Here is a 20,176-nt window from a genome sequence, read left to right as displayed (position 1 = left end):
ATAATTATGCACAATATATTCAGGGTATACCAATTAAATTTTATTACTTAATATTTTTATAAAAATGAAACATAATATTATTAATTAATTAATTAGTGACGTGTCATATTCAGTGGCGTGTTAATATGACACGTCACTACATTTGTAATGTGTCAGTATGAAACGTCACAATTTAGTGGCGTGTAATATTGACACGTCACAATTCAGTGATTTGTGAATTCAACACGCCACTTAATTGTGACGTGTCACATTGACACGTCAGAATTAAGTGACGTGTTAGTCTAATTGTGGTGTGTCAAATTGACACGTCACTAATTAGCGACACGTCAATCTGAGTGTTATTTTTTAACACGTCACTAATTATTTTGAAGTGCTTACTTCTTAATTTTTTTTTTTTTTCAAAAGTGATTCCCAAATGATGTGTCATTATCCTATGAGATTGTGACACATCTTTTAAAATAATTGATTTCATCCATGATTGACACATTATTTTGAGAATGAGTTTTTGAAAAAAAAAAATTAATAAGTGTAATGCTTTTCTATTTACTTACAACAAACTCTTGTCGTCAGTCAAAATCATTAAATCAAATGGAAAATATGATTTTTAGATGTAATCGGACAAAAAATCCTCAAATAAAAAGAAAATTAGAAATTTTAAACTGAAAAAGTTAAAAAATATTAAAACTCCAACATTTTATAAAAAAAGAAAAAATCAGGGGTGGTTGTAAAAAAAAACCCCTTCACCACCCCCAATCATTGTTTGGGGGTGGCTCGGGCCACACCGCGGTTGTCGAGGGTCTAGAGTGACCCAAGACATCGTTGTGGGTCCCTTTATTTAACTTTTTTTTTAAAATTGTTTTATCTGTTTTTCTTTTATATATATATATTTAATTATTTGAATTTTACCCCTTTTTTTGTTTTGAATTTTATTTTTAAAAAAAAACTTTTTAGCCTTTTTTTTAATTTTTTTTTTTTCCCTTCTTTTGTTTTATTTTTTATTTGTATTTTTAAAATGAAATATCATAGACTGATTGATACACGAAAAAAGTTGAGGGACCAATTTTGTATTTAAAAATAATAAATAATAATGTTTTTTAAAAAAAAAAAAGAAAAGAAAAAGACAAAAAAGTGTAAACCTCTCGGAGACCGAGAGAGAGAGAGAGAGGGAGCGAAGACGACATGACAGAGAGAAGCCCGAGACGGCTAAGGGGTCACAAGGCCACAGCCACGTGCTGCATCTCCTCGCGTGACCGGCCTGGCCTCGTCGTCACTTCCGGCGAGGTAAACTCTCTCTCGATTTTTTTTTTCCTATTTTGGGTTGCTTAGGATTTGGAAAATGCATAGAAATTCAAATATGAAATCCTACTCGGGAGAAACTTATATAACTATCTGACTTTACTTGAGCTGAGCTTTTAATCTTTTAGGGGAATTAAAACTATGTGGGGAAGTTAAATTAATTGTGAATAAGAAAAGAAAGAGACTTACTATTTTGTTAATTACATAGTTGTTGCTGAATGATGTTTGATGAATAAAATAATATTTTCGCATTGTTCTTATTCGGCGCGTTTAATGAAGTAGGATGGTTGCATTTGCTGGTTTGATATGCGATGCAAAGATGTGCAACTTATCATGGATGTTGGGGAGGAACCCATTTCATCATTATGTTTCAAGTCAGGTGTGTATGATTGTGTTAATTTTTGTTATTTTCCTTTTTTGGGTGTTAACTTCTTATATCCCGTTTATAGTTAATTCTTTAAAAACCAGATGGATTGGTGATGTGTTTAGTGTGCCATTTAGTTTGCAATCTAGTTTATGATCAAAAGTTTATTTATGTATGATTTGCAAAATGATTGTTGCTGGATTCAGGGAATGAAGATGTCATTTACATTTCTTCAGGAAAAGAAGTCAAGTGTTTTGATGTACATATGGTAATCCTTTCTCGGAGTCCATGTTGGGCTTTTGCAATTTTTATTCGTTTCTTATTTTTTGAGGAGCTATTACTACAATTAGATTAGGGTTACATTTTTTGTTACTGTTTAACAGTATATCTTATAATGGTTACTTACATATACTTGTTTTCTTTTTTCTCTTTGGAGGTCGCCTCATGGAAGCCACTGGAGAGTTATACTTATAATAAAGAGGAGATAAATCAGGTAGAAATATTAGTCATGCTTCTTATGGTTTAATTTTGACTGCTGTAGCTTTGGCTGATGTATCTATATGCTGCTGCTGTTTCCTAAAGTTAAAGGAATGCATTGAAGTTCTATTACCCATATTGGATACCTGTTCGCCATTACTGTTTTTTGTGTTTAAGAAGTGGTTACATGACTTGTTACCCATTATAAGTTTTAACCATTTTTATTTAAAAAATTGGGATATGAGTTTCCAGCATCAAAATATTGTGACTTGGCATCATATCTCCCCATAATTTATATGAATAGATCTGACCTGTCATTTTCAGTATCTGCAGCTAAAACATATACCTTATGCCTTTTTCTTCTCTTTATATTTAGTCCCTCTCCGGTCTATTTAAGTATTTAGCTTTATAATTATTTTTGGGCCTATTAATTACTTATAAAAAAAAAAAAAAAAAAAAAAAATTATTTTTGGGCCTATTTAAACACATTAATATGTCCCTCTTGCTGTTCAAATGAAAAATAATAGTTGTATTGTCTTTGGTACTATTCTTTGTGTGGAGCATCTTTCCTATTTGTTGGCCTATGTTGTCATTCTCTTCTGTTCTTAAAGAATCATTGACTTATCATATCCTTATGGGAGCTTATTGGTTTGTTAGACTCCCTCTGTATCTGTAGGCCACGAGACGTGCCTCTCTGTGTTAGACAATATTCTTCAATTGTCATACTCAGTTCTTCCAATATAGGCTTGTTTCTGTCTATGCAGCTAATATGCAACTCTAAGTCTTCTTTTCTTGCTGCTGCAGACGACAGCGGAGAAATTAAGGTACTTGCTAAAAATATATTTGGTGGATTTTTTTTCTCTAGATACTAATGTATATCTGTGTTGAGTTGTATAACTGCTTTTCTACTCATAATGTTTTATGCTCAAGATATAGCATTTCATTACCAGTTTGTACATTTTTTTTCTATAGTCTGCTTTGCATAGATTGTTATTTTTCAGTTGAGAAAATTTTTACTTCTTATTGTGTCTTATCATGCTGGCATCTTTAGTGATCTGTATTGTCATAATTAAGTTTTTTATGGGTATTTAAAATGCATCAAATGATGAGGTTTTTCAGTACCCCATGAGTTTTCTGTGGAGGCCAAGGACATGGATCTAGTTGTGAAAGATGAATTTGGTTTTATCAATTGGAAATAGTTCAATAAAATTCCTACATTATGAGTTTTACTTCAGGAATTGAATATATTTTTTTTTAATAGTTTATCCACAAAAGTTTAGGGTGCCATATGACATGTTAATGAAAGATAATATGACAAAAATATAGAATTTGATATGGCAGAAGCCGTGATTTTACTATTGTGATTATTTATGATTTCACTATGTGATTCCTTCTGCTCTTGTTTGCTTGCATAGATCACTATATATTTTTCTTGCAACTATTCTCAGCTACTTGAAAAGTTTATATTTGCTATTTCAAGCATTTCATATCCCCTCTTGATGTCTTCTCTCTCTCCCATAAGATTATTTTTCATCTCAAGTTATTTTCAAGTACAAGAGAAAAGAATAGCATATTGGTAATGCTACTTTCTTGTGGTCAACTGCTGATTATGATCTCTATGGCAGATCATTGACGTTCACCAGCATTGCCTTTATAAAACATTAAGATCTGGCCATACAAGTGTATCCTTGGAAATTTAAAGACTTCCCATTTTGGTTGACCTTCACTAGGTGCCATGTTATGTCAGAGTTGTTTTTAAACATATTTCTTGCTCTGCATCTTTTTATTTTATTAAAAAAAATTGATTCATACTTCCCATTTGTCTTCTGTTCTTTTGTATTGCTTGTCTCGTATGCTATGAGACTTGTCATTCTATCACCTTAACTCTATATTATAGATCTGTAGCAGTGTGCAGTTCCTTCCTTGGAGACCTTGGGAAGGTATTTCTTGTATTTTTATTTTTTTATTTTTGTAATCTGTGTGTGTGTGTTGTGGAGTCTCAATGATAATATATGAGCTGTGGTTACTGCAGATGCAACTAAAGTATTTAGGGATCGTGTATTGTACATTCATCTGCTCACATAATGGTAACATAGTAGTGGAATTCAAGGGAGCCCCATAACCTGTCTAATTGGTTTTTGAGATGATTGAGTGTAAAGTTCAGTCAGTGAGGGGCACTGATGGCTTTGAGGGAGGAAGACTTTCTTTCTTATTATAGTGACCTTCTAAGCAGACTTTCTTTATGATTATAGTGACCTTCTAGAAGACTGTCCACTATCGACACTCCAATTTTTCACTGTGAAGCTCTTGGGATTTTTTTTTTTCCCCTTTTTTTTGGTTAAAATTTTAGCTGCAGTGTAGAGAGTGGTCTAATGACTGTCATAAGTCCGGATATAAGGTCCATTTATACAACAATATTGGCTTGCCACACAAAAATACTATGTCTCAGTACTTCTGGTTCAAGAGAGTTGGATCTGTGAACCGTTATTGATATTTTCAGATGGTTTAAGGACACCCAGATCAATTTGAAAAGGGAAAAATGGTTGAAATTGGAGAGTATGTTTGGTCTACTATTTTCCTTGAACCATCTTTTTTGCTAAGTCAATGTGAACCATTCTGGCTGTTGAAATTATCTCCCTTGAACACCATTTAACAACCGAAAATTTTTCTTTGGTTACTCAGAATTAGCACAGAGATTTTGAAGAGCTATCTTTGACTTGAAGTAATTAGTCTGACCAATTTAGTCCTGCATGTTTACATCTCTACTGCATCTTCAAGTCTAAGGTGGCGGTCTCGGTTGCCAATCGTTGTGAAACTCTAAGAGATTGCATTAAGATGAAATAAGAGATGGAGGTTTTTGCTTCTTTGTTGGGAAATTTATGGGGATCTAGAAAAAACATAAAGACTTGAAGAGTTCATAGTTTGCTGTCTAGGAGAGGACTTTTCTGGTGAAGATGTGAAGTTTAGGTCAAGGGTTGGAATTGGGATCCATGATACTCTTTCCTTTTTATGAAAAAAGAAATGGATGTTAAGGTGTGCATGAAAAGGCTAGTAAATATCCTGTTCAGCTTATTATGTCCCCTCATGTGTCTTGGAAAGACGGGAAAGAAATATTTATGATGGCAGCCATCTCAAATTGGTGCTAAAAGATTTGGAAGTGTGTCATTGCATAAAATCTAGAAAAAAGATTATACTGTCAATTCTGCATCTGGTAAGAAGTCACTTGTTTATGACTATGTAACTTGGTACTACTATGGATTGAGCAATTTGCTATGGCATTGAGAAAAATATGTTAACCACATTACCTTGTTCAAAAATTTTGAATGCCTATAATTTCAGTGTCATGCTAATATCAATAGAATTTTCACTACTGTTGTGAGTCATCTTCAGCCAGGGTGAGTCATGGTAGAAGAACAATTCACATGCAACATACATGTGTTTTTGCTACTTGTCCCAAAATCTAACTAAAAACTAGCATCTAAACCGTTAATAATCAATTTTGAGTACTAATTTATGCTGTGTATGTTGGCAGTTATTACTGGAGGTCTTGATGCGAAACTTGTTATGTGGGACTTCTCCAAAGGGCGCCCGTACAAAATTTTGGATTTTAGTATGTATCTTTCTTCTCCGGTCTCTCCTCTATAATATCTGATTTTGCTCTTTTTATGCCTCTTATGTGGTTTAACCAAAACTAGGCCTGTTTGGTAAAATTTTGATAAGTGTTTTGGGTTTTGAAAAAGGTAAAAGTTGAGAATTGATTTGGTGGGGGCCACATTTGAGAAATGTTAAAAATTGGTTTGATAAAATTTTGGAGTGTATTGTAAAAATTAAAAATTGAGAAATACTTTCATAAAATAAAAGAAAAATAAAATAAAATAGTGCTACTACCATGGTGGTGGTGATCTAGTGGCCCTAGTGGTGGTTACCAGATCGGTCTGGCTTCCACCGCAGGACCGCCAGACAATGGTGGCGGCAGCATCACCCAATATTTTTTTTAGTATTATTTTAACAATATTAAGTTGGTTTTTGAAAAATAATTTGTTATTTTTTTAGAAGTGTTTTGAGTTTTGAGAAGATTTTTGTAATCTGTTTTGAAAAATGTGTTAGTGGTGGGGCCACATCTGAAAATTTGTTTGGTTCACTGGTATCTAAGAAGAGTTTTCATCATTCGAGAAGTGAAAAGAGTTTTTAAAATTTTTGCCAAACAGGCCCAGACTTGTTCCCACACTTTCAATGGGCTTCAAAAAATCACTAAGTCAAGTCTAGTAGTCTGAAAACATGATTTCTCGACCTACCCCCAACCTATGTTGTTTGCACTAAGGTGGCCTACTTTTTCATCTTTTCATACTATGCCAAAGGCTAGGCAATTCTTGTGATGAGAGAATATACGGTTCTTGCAATCTGGTAATTTTTTGATTGATGAAATATATACATAATGCTTGTCAGATGTAACTTCAATATCTATTGAATGGACAGACCACTGATCTCTAGCCTCTTAAAAATTCGATGCAACTACAAGTTTTTTAGGCAACAGTTACCAGTTAGTGAAGTTTGTCAAAGAGAGGGGTGACCTTGACTATAAGTGGGCAGTGGTGGAAGTGGGAAGTGCTTGACCCAAAAGGCTCCAATTGTTGAAGTTGAGAATATTACGAAAATAATTGGTAAAGAATGAAAATCGTAAGCTTTTCATTCTTGATGGAGTTTGCGGAGTTATCAGGTTTGCGAGCTAATCCTTCTAAAAGCACAGTTCTCTATTCTGGCATTTCTTTAAGGAGGTAAGGAGATGTTGCTGGACTGTTCAGGAATGGAGGGTAAACTCCCAGTGAGATACCTGGGTGTCCCCTTGATTTCCAACAAGTTGTCATCTTGGGATTGTGAAGCTTTGCTGGAGAATATTTCAAGCCGAAGCAATTCTTGGATGGCTAAGCATCTCTCCTTTGCTGGTAGGTTACAGCTTTTATCATCGGTTCTTCATATTATTCAAATTTATTGGCTAAACATCTCCATCTTACCGAGGAAGGTGATTAAAGCTATAGATAAAAAATTTAACAGATTTTTGTGAAATGGGAATGAGGAGTGTTTTCCTAAGGCAAAGGTTTCTGGGAATCTATTTGTGTTCCTAAGAGGGAAGGTGGGTTGGGGTTGATGAGGTTCGAGGATTGGAATAGGGCAGCTATTCTAAAACACATTTGGACTCTTTTCACTAAATTGCGTGGCTTGGATTAATATGTATCTGATTAGGGGGAGGTGTTTTTGGCTGCTAAAAATTCCTCAAAACTCCACTTGGAGTTGGAGGAAGATCCTTAAGCTTAGGGAGACTGCAAAGCACTTAATGAAATTCATGGTTGGGGATGGCAGAAATTTTTTCCTTTGGTTGGACTCTTGGCACCCGGATGGTGTCCTTTTTTTTTATCTCTATGGCTAACGTATAATATATGATGCTAGGAGTAAAATTGATGTCATGTTGTCTAGTGTCATTCAGGGAGGTGATTGGCATTGGTTGCCGGCAAGGTCTGTGAATTTGGTTGCCATCTAAATCTAATAGGTATTCAAGAAAGATACTTGGGAATCTATTAGCGGTGAAACAGCCTAGAGTTGGAATGGATAAGTTGAGTTGGTTTCCCATGGCCATCTCAAAGCATTCTTTTTTCTTATGGTTGGCAGTTAAAGGCTGCCTTTCAACTGGAGATAGATTGTTAAAGTGGGGGGCTAAAGGTGAAACAAAATGTTCGTTTTGTAGGACTTGCATTGAAAGTAGAGATCACTTGTTTTTTTATTGTAGTTTTAGTAGAAGGTTGTGAGTGATGCTGAGATGTTTTCAGAATTCAGTTCCTATTGTCTGGGATGAAATCCTTAGTTAAGGGTTGAAGGAGTGGAAGGGCAAGAGCTTGAAGGCTGTTGTTTGCATATTTGCGTGGGGCTCTTCTGTGTTACCTTCGAAGGTATACAAATGACTTAAAATTTGGAAACCAAGCTCTTTTTAGGATAGAATTTTGCAGAGGATCTGTTGGGAAGTTAGGACCCACATTATGGGCAATGGGAAATTTAAGGTGAATGAAGAAAATGTGGCTATTTGCAATGATTGGGGCATTTCTCCTAACATTCTGGTTTGTGACATTTGATTGGGTTGAGCTATAGTCCTGCAGGAGGTTATTTCTGCTTTGCTGCTGGTGCCGTTTGTTTGGGGAGCAGAGTTGCTGATATCTGCATCTATATCTTGCATTCTGTTTTGTGGCTTGTGGTGCTTATTGGAATTGGGTTGATTAGTTGTGGTATTGCAGATGATTTTATGCAATCTTTACGCTGGTGTTGGTTCTCTTTCTGCATCAGTTGTTTTGGTGGATGTTTCCTCTGTTCAAGTGTTCAGGGCTTTAGTTGCTGAGTTGGTTTGCTGTTGTATAGATTTGCTGTATCTTTTTTTGTGTGCATTGTAGTACTGGTCTTGTATAGTGGATTGTTGTAGACTTTCATCTCAGAAGATTGAGATTGAGGGTTGTATAGGGGGTTTACTGATTGTAATTGTTGGCTGATGGCCTCTTGTTTTCTAGCTTTTAGCTAGAGAGAGTTGTATTCTTTGTTTGTGTCATTAAAAATTAATTCATCCAAAAAAAGAAAATCGAAAGCATTACAGCCTCACGAAATAAAATTTATAGTATATATATTAAAAGTTACTTGCAAAAGAAGGATAGACCTTAATGCCTGTCACATGATCCTCTGATGATTTTATTCATCATGAAAACAAATGGAGTCCCGAGGTAGTATCAAACACTTGATCTAATTCAATCTTGCCACCTTTGTATTTACTGCAGGTTTGCCTGACATGAAGAGTAGTGGTAGTACGGGACAATGTTTTAATCCTGCCTTTGTTCATGCGCTAGCAGTTCCAGAAGCAGATATGTTAGACAAATTAGACAAGCTGTGTGTTGTCGCAAGGGGTGATGGTGCTGTTGATGTGATTAATATTGACTTGGAACTTGCCGCAATGAAGTCAAAAAGCTCCACAAAACTCCGGAAAGGATCTCAATCACGATTAAAAGATGGTAGTCCAAGTGCTGATGTAGGAAACCTAGATCAAAATAGAAAACAGAGGTTGCATTTGGATTACTCATTGGGTGGGCATACTGCTGCAGTCTCTTGTGTGTAAGTAATTTACTTGTATGCAGTGAAATAAAACTAAAATTATATTTATTCTAATTAGTATAAACTGTGCAGGGCATTTTCATTGTTTGGGGAAAGAGGGAAATTCATAATATCAGGAGGGAACGATAAATCTGTGAAGGTCTGGGATTGGTCCACCTATCTTGATGCAAGGGAAGCTAATGGCAACAGCGAGCCACCTTTGAACATCAATCTCAGCAAAAAAGTAAGTTCTTATTACATTTTCTTCTCAACTTCTTGGATTCACTTACCAAAAAAAAAACCCTTGGATTCAGTTTCTTGTCTGTTTGTATGGAGTTTCTAATCTTGTATGCTTACTCCTTGGCAGGTCAATTGGCTGTGTACCACTCCAACTGAATCAGAAAACCTCGTTGTTTGTGATACAACAAAAGTGGTAAAGGTCTACTCCGTATCATAGGCAAAAGCTACACATTGTTGACTTTGTGGACAGCTATTCCCAACTTTCGAGCTCAAACCCATTTTCTGGCATAGTGGAAGATTGTCTAACGTTTGCTTAGTCTATTTACTCTATAGGCCACACTTCATTTTGTGATTCCCATTTTGTTTGGGATTCAAAGATAACTTTACAGGGATCTTACCAATCAAGTTGATTAAAGAGCCTATTGCAACTGCCTGTTTGAGGACACAGCGGTGGGGAATAGGATCTTTCTATTTCATGGTCAGGATTTAATGTTAATACGTCTTTTAAAAAGTTAAAATAATGTGAGCATTATACCATTAGATATACAAACTTTAAATCTTGACCGTAAAATGGGGATGATCTTGTTTCATCAGTGGTCAGTGAACACCTTGACCTTTATGAGTGTAGGTGACATGTCTCTGGGTTATGGCATACTAGTTATTTTGTTGTTTTTTGTGAAGCCCATCATGCCATTGAGGTTTATTTAGGACTTTTGGGTTGTCATTTTTCTTACCATGATGATGTAATGTTTTTTTATTTTTTTATTTTTTATTTTTATTTTTTTTTATTGGTCCTTGTATGCTTAACTCAGTCAGATTCTTCTGAATTCTACCAGACATCCCTCAATTTAGTGCCATAAAATGTAATATAATTCTAGTGTTATCTATATGCAAATATCGTGATAGGTGAGTCCCAGAGAAATGAAGAACAAGATTTACTTGCGATGATTAACTGAATTCTAGTGTAATCAGATTGAGTTTGGATTTTTAGGACTATGTGCCAATGTGCATTCTTTTTGCCGTGTACAACATGAAGAAAAAGCGCATCAGAAGTTGGCCGGCAGGGTGAGAGACTCTGAACTCTAGAACGAATTTCACATTGCTCATGGCTCTTTCAAAGCCAAAAGGAAAATAGGGGGGGAAAAAGAGAGAGAAAAAGAAAACATAGGTACAAAAGAGACCAATAAAATAATTAGTGGGAGCTTTGTCAATGAAATTTTCAAACTTGAATATAACACGATTTACGATTTGAAGTGTCTATATTGCTTAAATGAAAAGAAAAAAGAAAAGGAATGCTTTTAGTGCATGATTTTGAGATGAATTGTTTTCAAACAATACAGATGCTTCGGGCAATTTGTATGAGCATGTTGGGTTTATGTTGGGTCGACTCAGGTTAATTCGAACAGGACTCATTTAGCTAAAGATGTTAAACTATTCAACTCGACACCTCTCATTTAAATAAGCAAGTAATACAATATTATCCGCATAACTCATTTAATAAATAGGTTGTGTCAGAGCTAACTCGACCCGTATAATCCATTTAATAAAGAGGTCATGTTGGGCTGACACACACACAACCCCTATGCCAATATATATATATATACATAAAACTAATTTAATATAATTGGATTATGCGAGTAACTCATGAGGTTAAGCGAGCTTACCCAAGAATGACTTGTTTATTAAACGGGTTACTTCGGGTTGACCCAAATTGACTTGAATCCTATCATACAAAACCCAAACCTGTTAATTTTGTGAGTCGTGTAAAAAATTGCCAACCTTACTTGCCCTCGTAACCTAACAGGGATAAGCTGTGACCATTCAAACCATAGCTGTGAAAAATGTGATGTGTGCATCTTTAACTAGATTTGTAAGTTCAACAACAAAAGCAAGCAATGTTTCGGTTTCAGCATCGTGACCAACTGTGCCAGCCTGCAGGCTCAACTTCCTTAGACTTGACTTCAAGGTTTTGTTAGTTATAGACGTACACAGCCCAACTGAAAAACCTTCCTTAGACTGCCCGCAAAAATTTCCAAAATCTTTTTTTCTTTAGACCAACAAAATCGACGTTGCTTCTCACCTCTCTCGGTCTCTCTTGACACCAACACGCCAACCTCCGGACCCGTCCAACCACCACGTACCCAACGGTACATTTCCCTTCCAACGGTACAAAAATGCTTGCACCACCCTCTCATGAGCACCACCAGCATACCCTGCGTGGGGTTGAGGCTATTCATATAAAACCCAACACAGAAAACGAAGATTTAGAAGCAACTTGACCAAGACGTACACAGCTAGCCAATATGATGGAGTCTGGCGTTCCTCTTTGCAACTCTTGCGGCGAGCAAGTGGGTGTCGGTGCCAATGGGGATGTGTTTGTTGCTTGCCATGAGTGCAATTTCTCCATTTGCAGGGCTTGCGTTGATTTTGAGATCAAGGAAGGCCGGAAAGCATGCTTGCGGTGCGCTGCTCCATACGATGGTATCTCTCTAACTCTTAATTTTTACTGTCGGTTTGTTCAGTCGTATGACAATTGTACAAAAGTTTACTAAATGAAACTCTCCGACACGTTAATATTTAATTGAACGTAGAGATGAATGATAAAGACAAGATTCGAACTCAAAACTTTTGTTCTGATACTAACTTAAATCACTACTCGTCCCAAAAACTTAAACTAGAAGGGGAAAATGTATAACTGGTTAAACTCTTGCATTATTTCACTGGCGGAAAATGATTTGTTTATCTTTGTGTTTCTTGCTATGTTTATTGTTTCTAGAAAGAGACATGGGCTGCTCTAATCTTGATTGCTATGTGAACCTTCCAATACACAGTCTCCTAATTTCTAATCTTGTCGGCCTCTTGATTTATAGACAACTCGGTCGACGATGCTGAAGTGAAGGTATCCGCAGGCAACCGATCATCAATGGCAGCTCAGCTTAATAATTCTCAGGTAAGGATATCACTGTATATATGTTCTATGTTTCACATAGAACTTTGGGTGGCGGAGGGAAATGGAATGAGTTTTAATTTTGAGGAAACAAAAACCCTTGTCCTTGTGATGTTGATTGAAAATCCAAACTCTAAATACATTCATCTTGGTTGATACAGGATGTTGGAATTCATGCTAGAAATGTGAGCAGTGTGTCTACGGTTGATAGTGGTAAGTGATATAGATATCTTGTGTCATATTGACCATCCTTTTCTTCAATTTTGATAGCTTTGGTAACTATGTTTACTGGTGTTTTCTTGAAGAACTAAATGATGAATACGGGAATCCAATCTGGAAGAACAGAGTGGAGAGTTGGAAGGATAAGAAGGATAAGAAGAACAAGAAGAAAAAGGCTCCAACTAAGGCTAAGATTAAGGCTCAAACGGTGGACCAAATTCCACCAGAGCAGCAGATGGAAGGGAAGCAGTAAGTGCAAATTCCCAGCATTTGGGAACATATATTTTTTGACCCATCTTCCTTCAATCTATCTCTGCTTTGCTTTTGCAGGCTTGCAGATGCTATGCAGCCACTTTCAAGTGTTTTTCCAATTCCATCCAGCAAACTCACACCATACAGATGCGTTATAATCATGCGACTCGTAATTTTGTGTCTGTTTTTCCATTACCGAATAACACATCCTGTCGATAGTGCTTTTGGTCTGTGGCTCACCTCTGTGATATGTGAGATCTGGTTTGCTGTTTCTTGGGTGCTGGACCAGTTCCCTAAATGGTCTCCCATCGACAGGATCGCATACATCGACGAGCTGTCTGCAAGGTACACATCCATGATTCATATACGTAAAGCTGTCGATGTCAAAGATCCGAACTATAATGTTTTGAAAAGTGTTAACTTGTGCAACAAGTTTGTATGTAAACATACCTAGTTGCTTTTATTAATGTCAGCATCATCTGTGAAACACACATTTTTCTCATTAACATGACATCAACTGATGCTTCTGACCTTGATCTCCTATATGCCTCAACATTAATGTGTTCATATCCCAGCAGCAGAGTCAGAATTTTGGTTCGAAAAACTAAAAAACAAATTTATATTATAAAACATTTTTGAAAAAAGTACACGTATCAATCTCAAACTACTACTCAATTGTCAATGTCCCTTCCAAACTACCAATTGTGTCAATGTCTCTCCTCAAACTACCAAAACATGTCGATGTCCTCCCTAAACTAACAAAAAGGCAAAAACGACCGTAATTTTTTTTTTTTTTTTTTCAATAAGACAAAAATGTCTTTATCAATTCGAAAAAAAAAAAAACTTTTTAAAAAACAAATTAAAAAAAAATTAAAGAAAAACGAAAAAAAAATTAAAATTAAAAAAGCGAAAAAGACCTAAAAAATAAAATAAAAAGACGAAAAAATAATTGAATTTTTTTTAAAAAATAAAAGTTAAAAACAAACGGAAAAGAAGAAGAAGAAGAAAAACCCGTTTTTATTTATTTTTTATTTTTTTAGTTTTGTATAACTTTTTGTTATTCTAGATTTGTTTTTTAATAATTTTTTTTATTTTTAAATGAATGATATTATTGTCATTAGTGGGAGACATTGACAATAAAGTTGCAGATTGATGGGGCTGTCTATTTTTTCCAACATTTTTTATAATTGACATTTACTTAACCATGCAATCAATAGGAAAAATGAAAGGAAAAGTACACATAATGCCCCCCCTCCAAAATTATCAATTGTGTCAATCTCTTCCCCTAAACTACAAAAAATGTCGATGTCTCCCGTAATGACAAAAATATCCTTCATAAAATTATTAATTTTTTTTTTTTTAAAAAAAAAACTAAAGAAAAATATTTCAAAAAAATAATACAAAAAAAAAACTAAAAACAAAAAAATAAAAAATAAAAACGGTTTTATTTTTTATTTTTTATATATTCTTCAGATATTTTATCGTTTTTTTTTTTTAAAAAAAAAAAAAATCGTTGTTTTTCGTTTTTAATTTTTAAATTTATTTTTCGTTTTTTCCTTTTTTTTTTTCTTTTTTTTTTCTTTTTTTTTTTTTTTAACTTTTTTTTAAAATTGTTTTAATTTTAGCTAGTTTTTTTTTTTTTTTTTTTTTTTTTTCGAATTTATAAGGACATTTTTATCTTATTGAAAAAAATTCAGAGTCATTTTTTTTTTGTTAGTCTTACAGGGGACATTGACATGTTTTGGTAGTTTGAGGGGGAACATTGACACAATTGATAGTTTGAGAGGAACATTGACAATTGAATAATAGTTTGAGGAGGATATCCGTACTTTTCCAAAAAATGAATATAACATCTGATCTATTTTACAATGGGTCATTTGGGAACATATCTTTCAGCTTACTTATCATCCTTCTGCATTATCTCTGGAATCCAGTTCCCTTCACCAAATCCTACTTATTTTCTCGATGTTTTTAGGCGGCTCAGGAGGGTTATTAATTTAATGAACTAAAAAATTTAAACATAAATGTGAGAACTGAGAACTATTATTGAATATATAAGTAGAAATGGTTAACTCACTCACTGGCATGCATGTCTGCAGGTATGAAAGAGAGGGTGAACTGTCTGAGCTTGCTGCTGTGGATTTCTTTGTGAGTACAGTCGACCCATTGAAAGAACCACCACTGATCACTGGGAATACTGTGCTTTCCATCCTTGCCGTGGACTACCCTGTTGAGAAAGTCTCATGCTATGTGTCTGATGATGGAGCTGCCATGCTCACATTTGAATCTCTTGTTGAAACGGCTGACTTTGCAAGGAAGTGGGTGCCATTTTGCAAAAAATTTGCCATTGAACCACGTGCGCCTGAGTTTTACTTCGCACAGAAGATTGACTACTTGAGGGATAAAGTGCAGCCTTCTTTTGTCAAAGAACGTAGAGCCATGAAGGTGAGCAACTCAAAATCCTTCCAGATACAACTCAATTCCTCGGTATCTAAATAACATTGTAGCTATCACTCTAAAATGACTAGTCAATATAGAGTTGGGGTGTTACAATCCCTCCACCTTAAACATAGTATCACATGAGGTTACAATTAGCTCTGAAATCATTTGTAACAATTCAGAAAAAGCGTTAGTCACATCTGTGCTATCATTCTAAAAAGACTAGTCAAGCGTTATCACTCCAAAAAAATTAATCAATTTGAAGTTTCTCTAAAATTACTTACAAAGTCTAATTTCACCTACTAAATAAGCAATGTAAGACTTAGTAGTTAGTACCTATAAGTGTTTATAATTTACCTACTTTATGTGGGTTACATCTTTTTAATATGGGATTGGGGTCTTGGTAATAATAGCGTATAGAATTTATGGCTGCACTTTTTCTTTTTTTCTAAGAAATTACAAAGGGAGAAGGGGAAGGGAAAGATGAAGTGCATACATCGAACATCCAACACAAAATAAGGTGGGCAACACAACAAGCACCCAAAGAACCAACTAATACATTGCATAAAGATTCTCAAACTAATAAGAATGAGCCAAAAAGATGACTCAGTCCCATTAAACCTTGGCTCACTAGCCAAGAGAAAGGCCACCTTACTAGGCGTTTTGATGTGGCAGTCTACTGCCTGAGGAAGCAACATTTGCGATAGAGAAATGCTAGAGTTTTCAAAATTTTGTCTCTAAATGATGCGTCAAAATCCCATGAGTTGGTGACAAATTTTTCAAAATAATTCATCACATTCTCTTTGCAGTAATTACTAAGGGATAATTTATGGCTGCACTTACTCATGTATATATTAATGTGTTTCTGAAAGTAAACATCTCTCAAGGTTGGCCTCTGTTTTGTTACAGAGAGATTATGAAGAGTTTAAAGTACGAGTTAATGCTTTAGTAGCAAAGGCTCAGAAAACACCTGAAGAAGGCTGGACTATGGAAGATGGAACACCTTGGCCGGGAAACAACAGCCGTGACCACCCAGGCATGATTCAGGTCAATCTACCTTCTAGCTAGCTGATTTTTTGTTTCTCACTGAAAGTAATTCTTGATCTGTAGTTTTCATAATTTTTGATGGCCTCGATCGTTTCGCTGCTTTCAGGTTTTCCTTGGACATAGTGGTGCTCATGACATAGAGGGAAATGAACTTCCTCGGCTGGTATATGTCTCCAGAGAGAAGAGACCAGGCTACCAACACCACAAGAAAGCTGGTGCTGAAAATGCTCTGGTATATATATTTGTGATTTGCATGGGAATTAACATCAATATTTCAATAACAATACTTGAAAGTACGTTTTGGCTTCATTCAGGTTAGAGTGTCTGCAGTTCTCACAAATGCTCCCTACATCCTCAACCTTGACTGTGATCACTACGTCAATAATAGCAAGGCAGTTCGTGAGGCCATGTGTTTCATGATGGACCCACAAGTCGGTCGAGATCTATGCTACGTGCAGTTTCCTCAGAGGTTTGATGGCATTGATCGCAGCGACAGATATGCCAATCGCAACACTGTTTTCTTTGATGTAAGTTTAAAGTTTGCATATATAGATGCTTCATATGCTTAAATAGCTTAAATAGTTTGTGTTGGAAAAGAGTCACACTTAATAGTATGGTCCTATGGTTAGGCCAAAGCTAGCTCCTAGGCTTAAGTTTTTTAGTTGAATAATGTCCCAACATGTCGTACATATTATGGTGCTATTGAAAGACTATCTAAGATGTCAATCTCCTTAACAAGTGGTATCAAAGTCGATGGTAGAGTAGTGCAGGCACGGATAAAAGTCCATAGAGTAGAAGCAAACAAGTTCTTGAAATAAAGGTAAAGGTGTATAACGAAGGCAAACCCAAATAATACATAAGTGATCCCAAATACGGCCTATATAGATTGGTAAAGGAAAATATAGCAGCAATGTGGTGATTGATTCACACAGTCACACGTGAGGAAGAGATTGTTGAGTATACATATTTGAGTAAGAAAGATTGAGTCCCATATTAAGAAGATGTCACAAGTATGCATAGTTAATATAGTATAGTCATGTTCAAATATGTAGGCTTAAGCTAAACCATTAAAAAAACTACAACAAATACAACAGTTAAGCAAAATCCAAATGCTATAGTAGCGAAGATTGGTCATTGCATAATTATACTACAGCTCTTTTAGATTAGCGATTTTAATTAAGCGTTTGGTAAAATTATAATTTGATTTTATTATAATTTTTAAAATGCAGTTTAAGAATGTCTTGATTTCAATTTCAGGTTAACATGAAAGGACTAGATGGCATTCAAGGACCAGTTTACGTGGGAACAGGGTGTGTCTTCAATAGGCAAGCACTGTACGGCTATGGGCCTCCTTCTTTGCCTAGCTTGCCAAAGGCTTCCTCCTCGTCCTGCTCATGGTGTGGATGCTGCTCCTGTTGCTGCCCCTCCAAGAAGCCCTCCAAAGACCCCTCAGAACTAAACCGAGAAGCAAAACGCGACGACCTCGATGCCGCCATCTTCAACCTCAGGGAGATTGATAGTAAGTCTACTGATCAAGCCAAATGTATTCAGGGAAATGAGTAAAAGAGTTTTGAATTACTGGGTATATATTTTGTTTTCATTTTGCAGATTATGATGAGTATGAGAGGTCCATGCTCATCTCCCAGAAGAGCTTTGAGAAAACTTTTGGCTTGTCTTCCGTGTTTATCGAGTCTACACTAATGGAAAATGGTGGAGTGCCTGAATCGGTCAACCCAGCGGCATTGATCAACGAAGCAATTCATGTCATTAGCTGTGGTTATGAAGAGAAAACTGCATGGGGCAAAGAGGTGGGCTTTTTTTTTTTTTTTTTATTATTATTATTCTTCTCAAATCACAATTTCATGGCATGAGCAGATTGTTATAAACGTAGGGTTTCGATAGATAATTGGATTCCAACATCAATTCAAAGTTTACCTTGATACCCATATAACCCATTGGATTAATTCAAAATTTCTTATTCTGATTTCCCAGATTGGTTGGATATATGGTTCAGTCACTGAGGATATTTTAACGGGTTTCAAGATGCATTGCCGAGGATGGAGATCAGTTTACTGCATGCCCTTAAGGCCTGCATTCAAAGGGTCAGCCCCCATCAATTTATCTGATCGACTGCACCAAGTTCTCCGGTGGGCACTTGGATCTGTGGAGATTTTCCTTAGTAGACACTGTCCTCTATGGTACGGATTTGCAGGGGGCCGACTCAAATGGCTTCAAAGACTAGCTTATACAAACACCATTGTTTATCCATTTACATCCCTCCCTCTCGTTGCTTATTGCACAATCCCAGCGATCTGCCTTCTCACAGGAAAATTTATCATACCAACGGTAATTTCTTGCCCTTCCCTTGAAAAATGAAGAATCATGTGGTTTGGATCTTTAGTGATTATGGAGAGTCATTCTAGAACTCGAAATGGTTAAGGAGTCATTTGCAATGTTTACAATATACATTAAAAGTTCGAAACTATTGGACTGGGATCAAAACCCAGTTCTGGCCGACTGAATAATGGGGTCCTAGAAGGGGTTGGGTTAGATAGGTCTTTAAAAGTTAACATTAGGCTATGTACTGAAAAGGTTGGACGCTATTTTTTAACTTTGCAACAAGTATGAAAATGCATTAAGTCAATTTGATTTTAAGTAGCTTTTTGTATGCTATATAAGGTGTTTTTCTGAACTTTGTTAAGAATATCTTGGTCAATATTCAAAATCAGTCACAAATGCAGTAAGGTTGATAAACTTCAAAATAAGATTAAAAAAAAAAAAAAAATTGTATTGCTATATTCTTGTCCGTCATGTTCATGTTGTGAAATAATTCAGTTAAATAACTTACCTCACATTATACTTTGCTATTTGATTCAGCTTTCCAACATCGCAAGTGTCCTGTTTCTTGGCCTTTTCATCTCCATCATTGTAACAAGTGTGCTTGAGCTGCGGTGGAGTGGCGTCAGCATTGAAGACTGGTGGCGTAATGAGCAGTTCTGGGTTATTGGAGGTGTTTCAGCCCATCTATTTGCTGTCTTCCAAGGATTTCTGAAGATGTTGGCTGGTGTTGATACCAACTTCACTGTGACTGCAAAGGCTGCCGATGATGCAGATTTTGGTGAGCTCTATATTATCAAGTGGACAACACTTTTGATCCCTCCAACAACACTTATCATCGTCAATATGGTGGGTGTTGTTGCGGGATTTTCTGATGCACTTAATAAAGGATATGAAGCTTGGGGACCACTCTTTGGCAAGGTGTTCTTTGCCTTCTGGGTGATTCTTCATCTCTACCCCTTCCTTAAGGGTCTCATGGGTCGCCAAAACCGAACTCCAACAATTGTTATTCTGTGGTCAGTGCTGCTGGCCTCAGTCTTCTCTCTTATTTGGGTGAAGATAAATCCCTTTGTGAGCAACGTTACAACTGTTGCCCAAAGCTGCATCTCTATAGATTGTTAGGTCACTAAAAGGAAGCCTTCCAGAATTTTCCAACCATTTTGTTAAAAGTTGATGACAATTTGATTGCCAGTTATTGAAGTGGGAGCCATGCTTAGCTCTTTCATGAATCTTGAGGCATATTGAAGTAAGTTTTGGACAATATGTATTGATCTCTGCGTTGATAATCCGTTTGTAAAAACATTGCCTTGAAAAATATCAATGTAAAATGAGGGTTGCTATTTTCTTCCATAAATTGAAATTCTAAAGAGAATGAAATGACAGGAAAGCACTTGTTCATTTCTATTGTTTCATGTCCCATCAAATAGCAATCTTCATCC

The 20,176-nt window shown here is 35.8% G+C and overlaps 1 protein-coding gene across 1 annotated transcript; it reads left to right on the top strand.

The window, feature by feature from the left end:
* The first annotated feature begins 1,123 nt into the window (after positions 1 to 1,123).
* LOC133868978 (cellulose synthase A catalytic subunit 8 [UDP-forming]-like) lies at positions 1,124 to 20,091 on the top strand. Its single transcript, XM_062305964.1, is given in 25 exon segments — positions 1,124 to 1,281; positions 1,579 to 1,675; positions 1,867 to 1,928; positions 2,097 to 2,153; positions 2,902 to 2,961; positions 3,763 to 3,819; positions 4,035 to 4,077; positions 5,670 to 5,747; positions 8,947 to 9,277; positions 9,350 to 9,500; positions 9,624 to 9,729; positions 9,886 to 9,974; positions 11,776 to 11,977; positions 12,367 to 12,446; positions 12,605 to 12,656; positions 12,749 to 12,911; positions 12,993 to 13,259; positions 15,014 to 15,359; positions 16,263 to 16,400; positions 16,507 to 16,632; positions 16,715 to 16,927; positions 17,658 to 17,919; positions 18,009 to 18,208; positions 18,393 to 18,746; positions 19,278 to 20,091. Coding segments are annotated over 25 exon segments (4,218 nt in total). The 5' UTR covers positions 1,124 to 1,179; the 3' UTR covers positions 19,860 to 20,091.
* Positions 20,092 to 20,176: the final 85 nt, after the last annotated feature.

Source organism: Alnus glutinosa, chromosome 5 (assembly GCF_958979055.1).
Source record: "Alnus glutinosa chromosome 5, dhAlnGlut1.1, whole genome shotgun sequence".
NCBI classification, from domain to species: domain Eukaryota; kingdom Viridiplantae; phylum Streptophyta; class Magnoliopsida; order Fagales; family Betulaceae; genus Alnus; species Alnus glutinosa.
The sequence above is the reverse complement of the archived record's forward strand: the minus strand, read 5'-3'. Positions and strand labels throughout refer to the sequence as shown.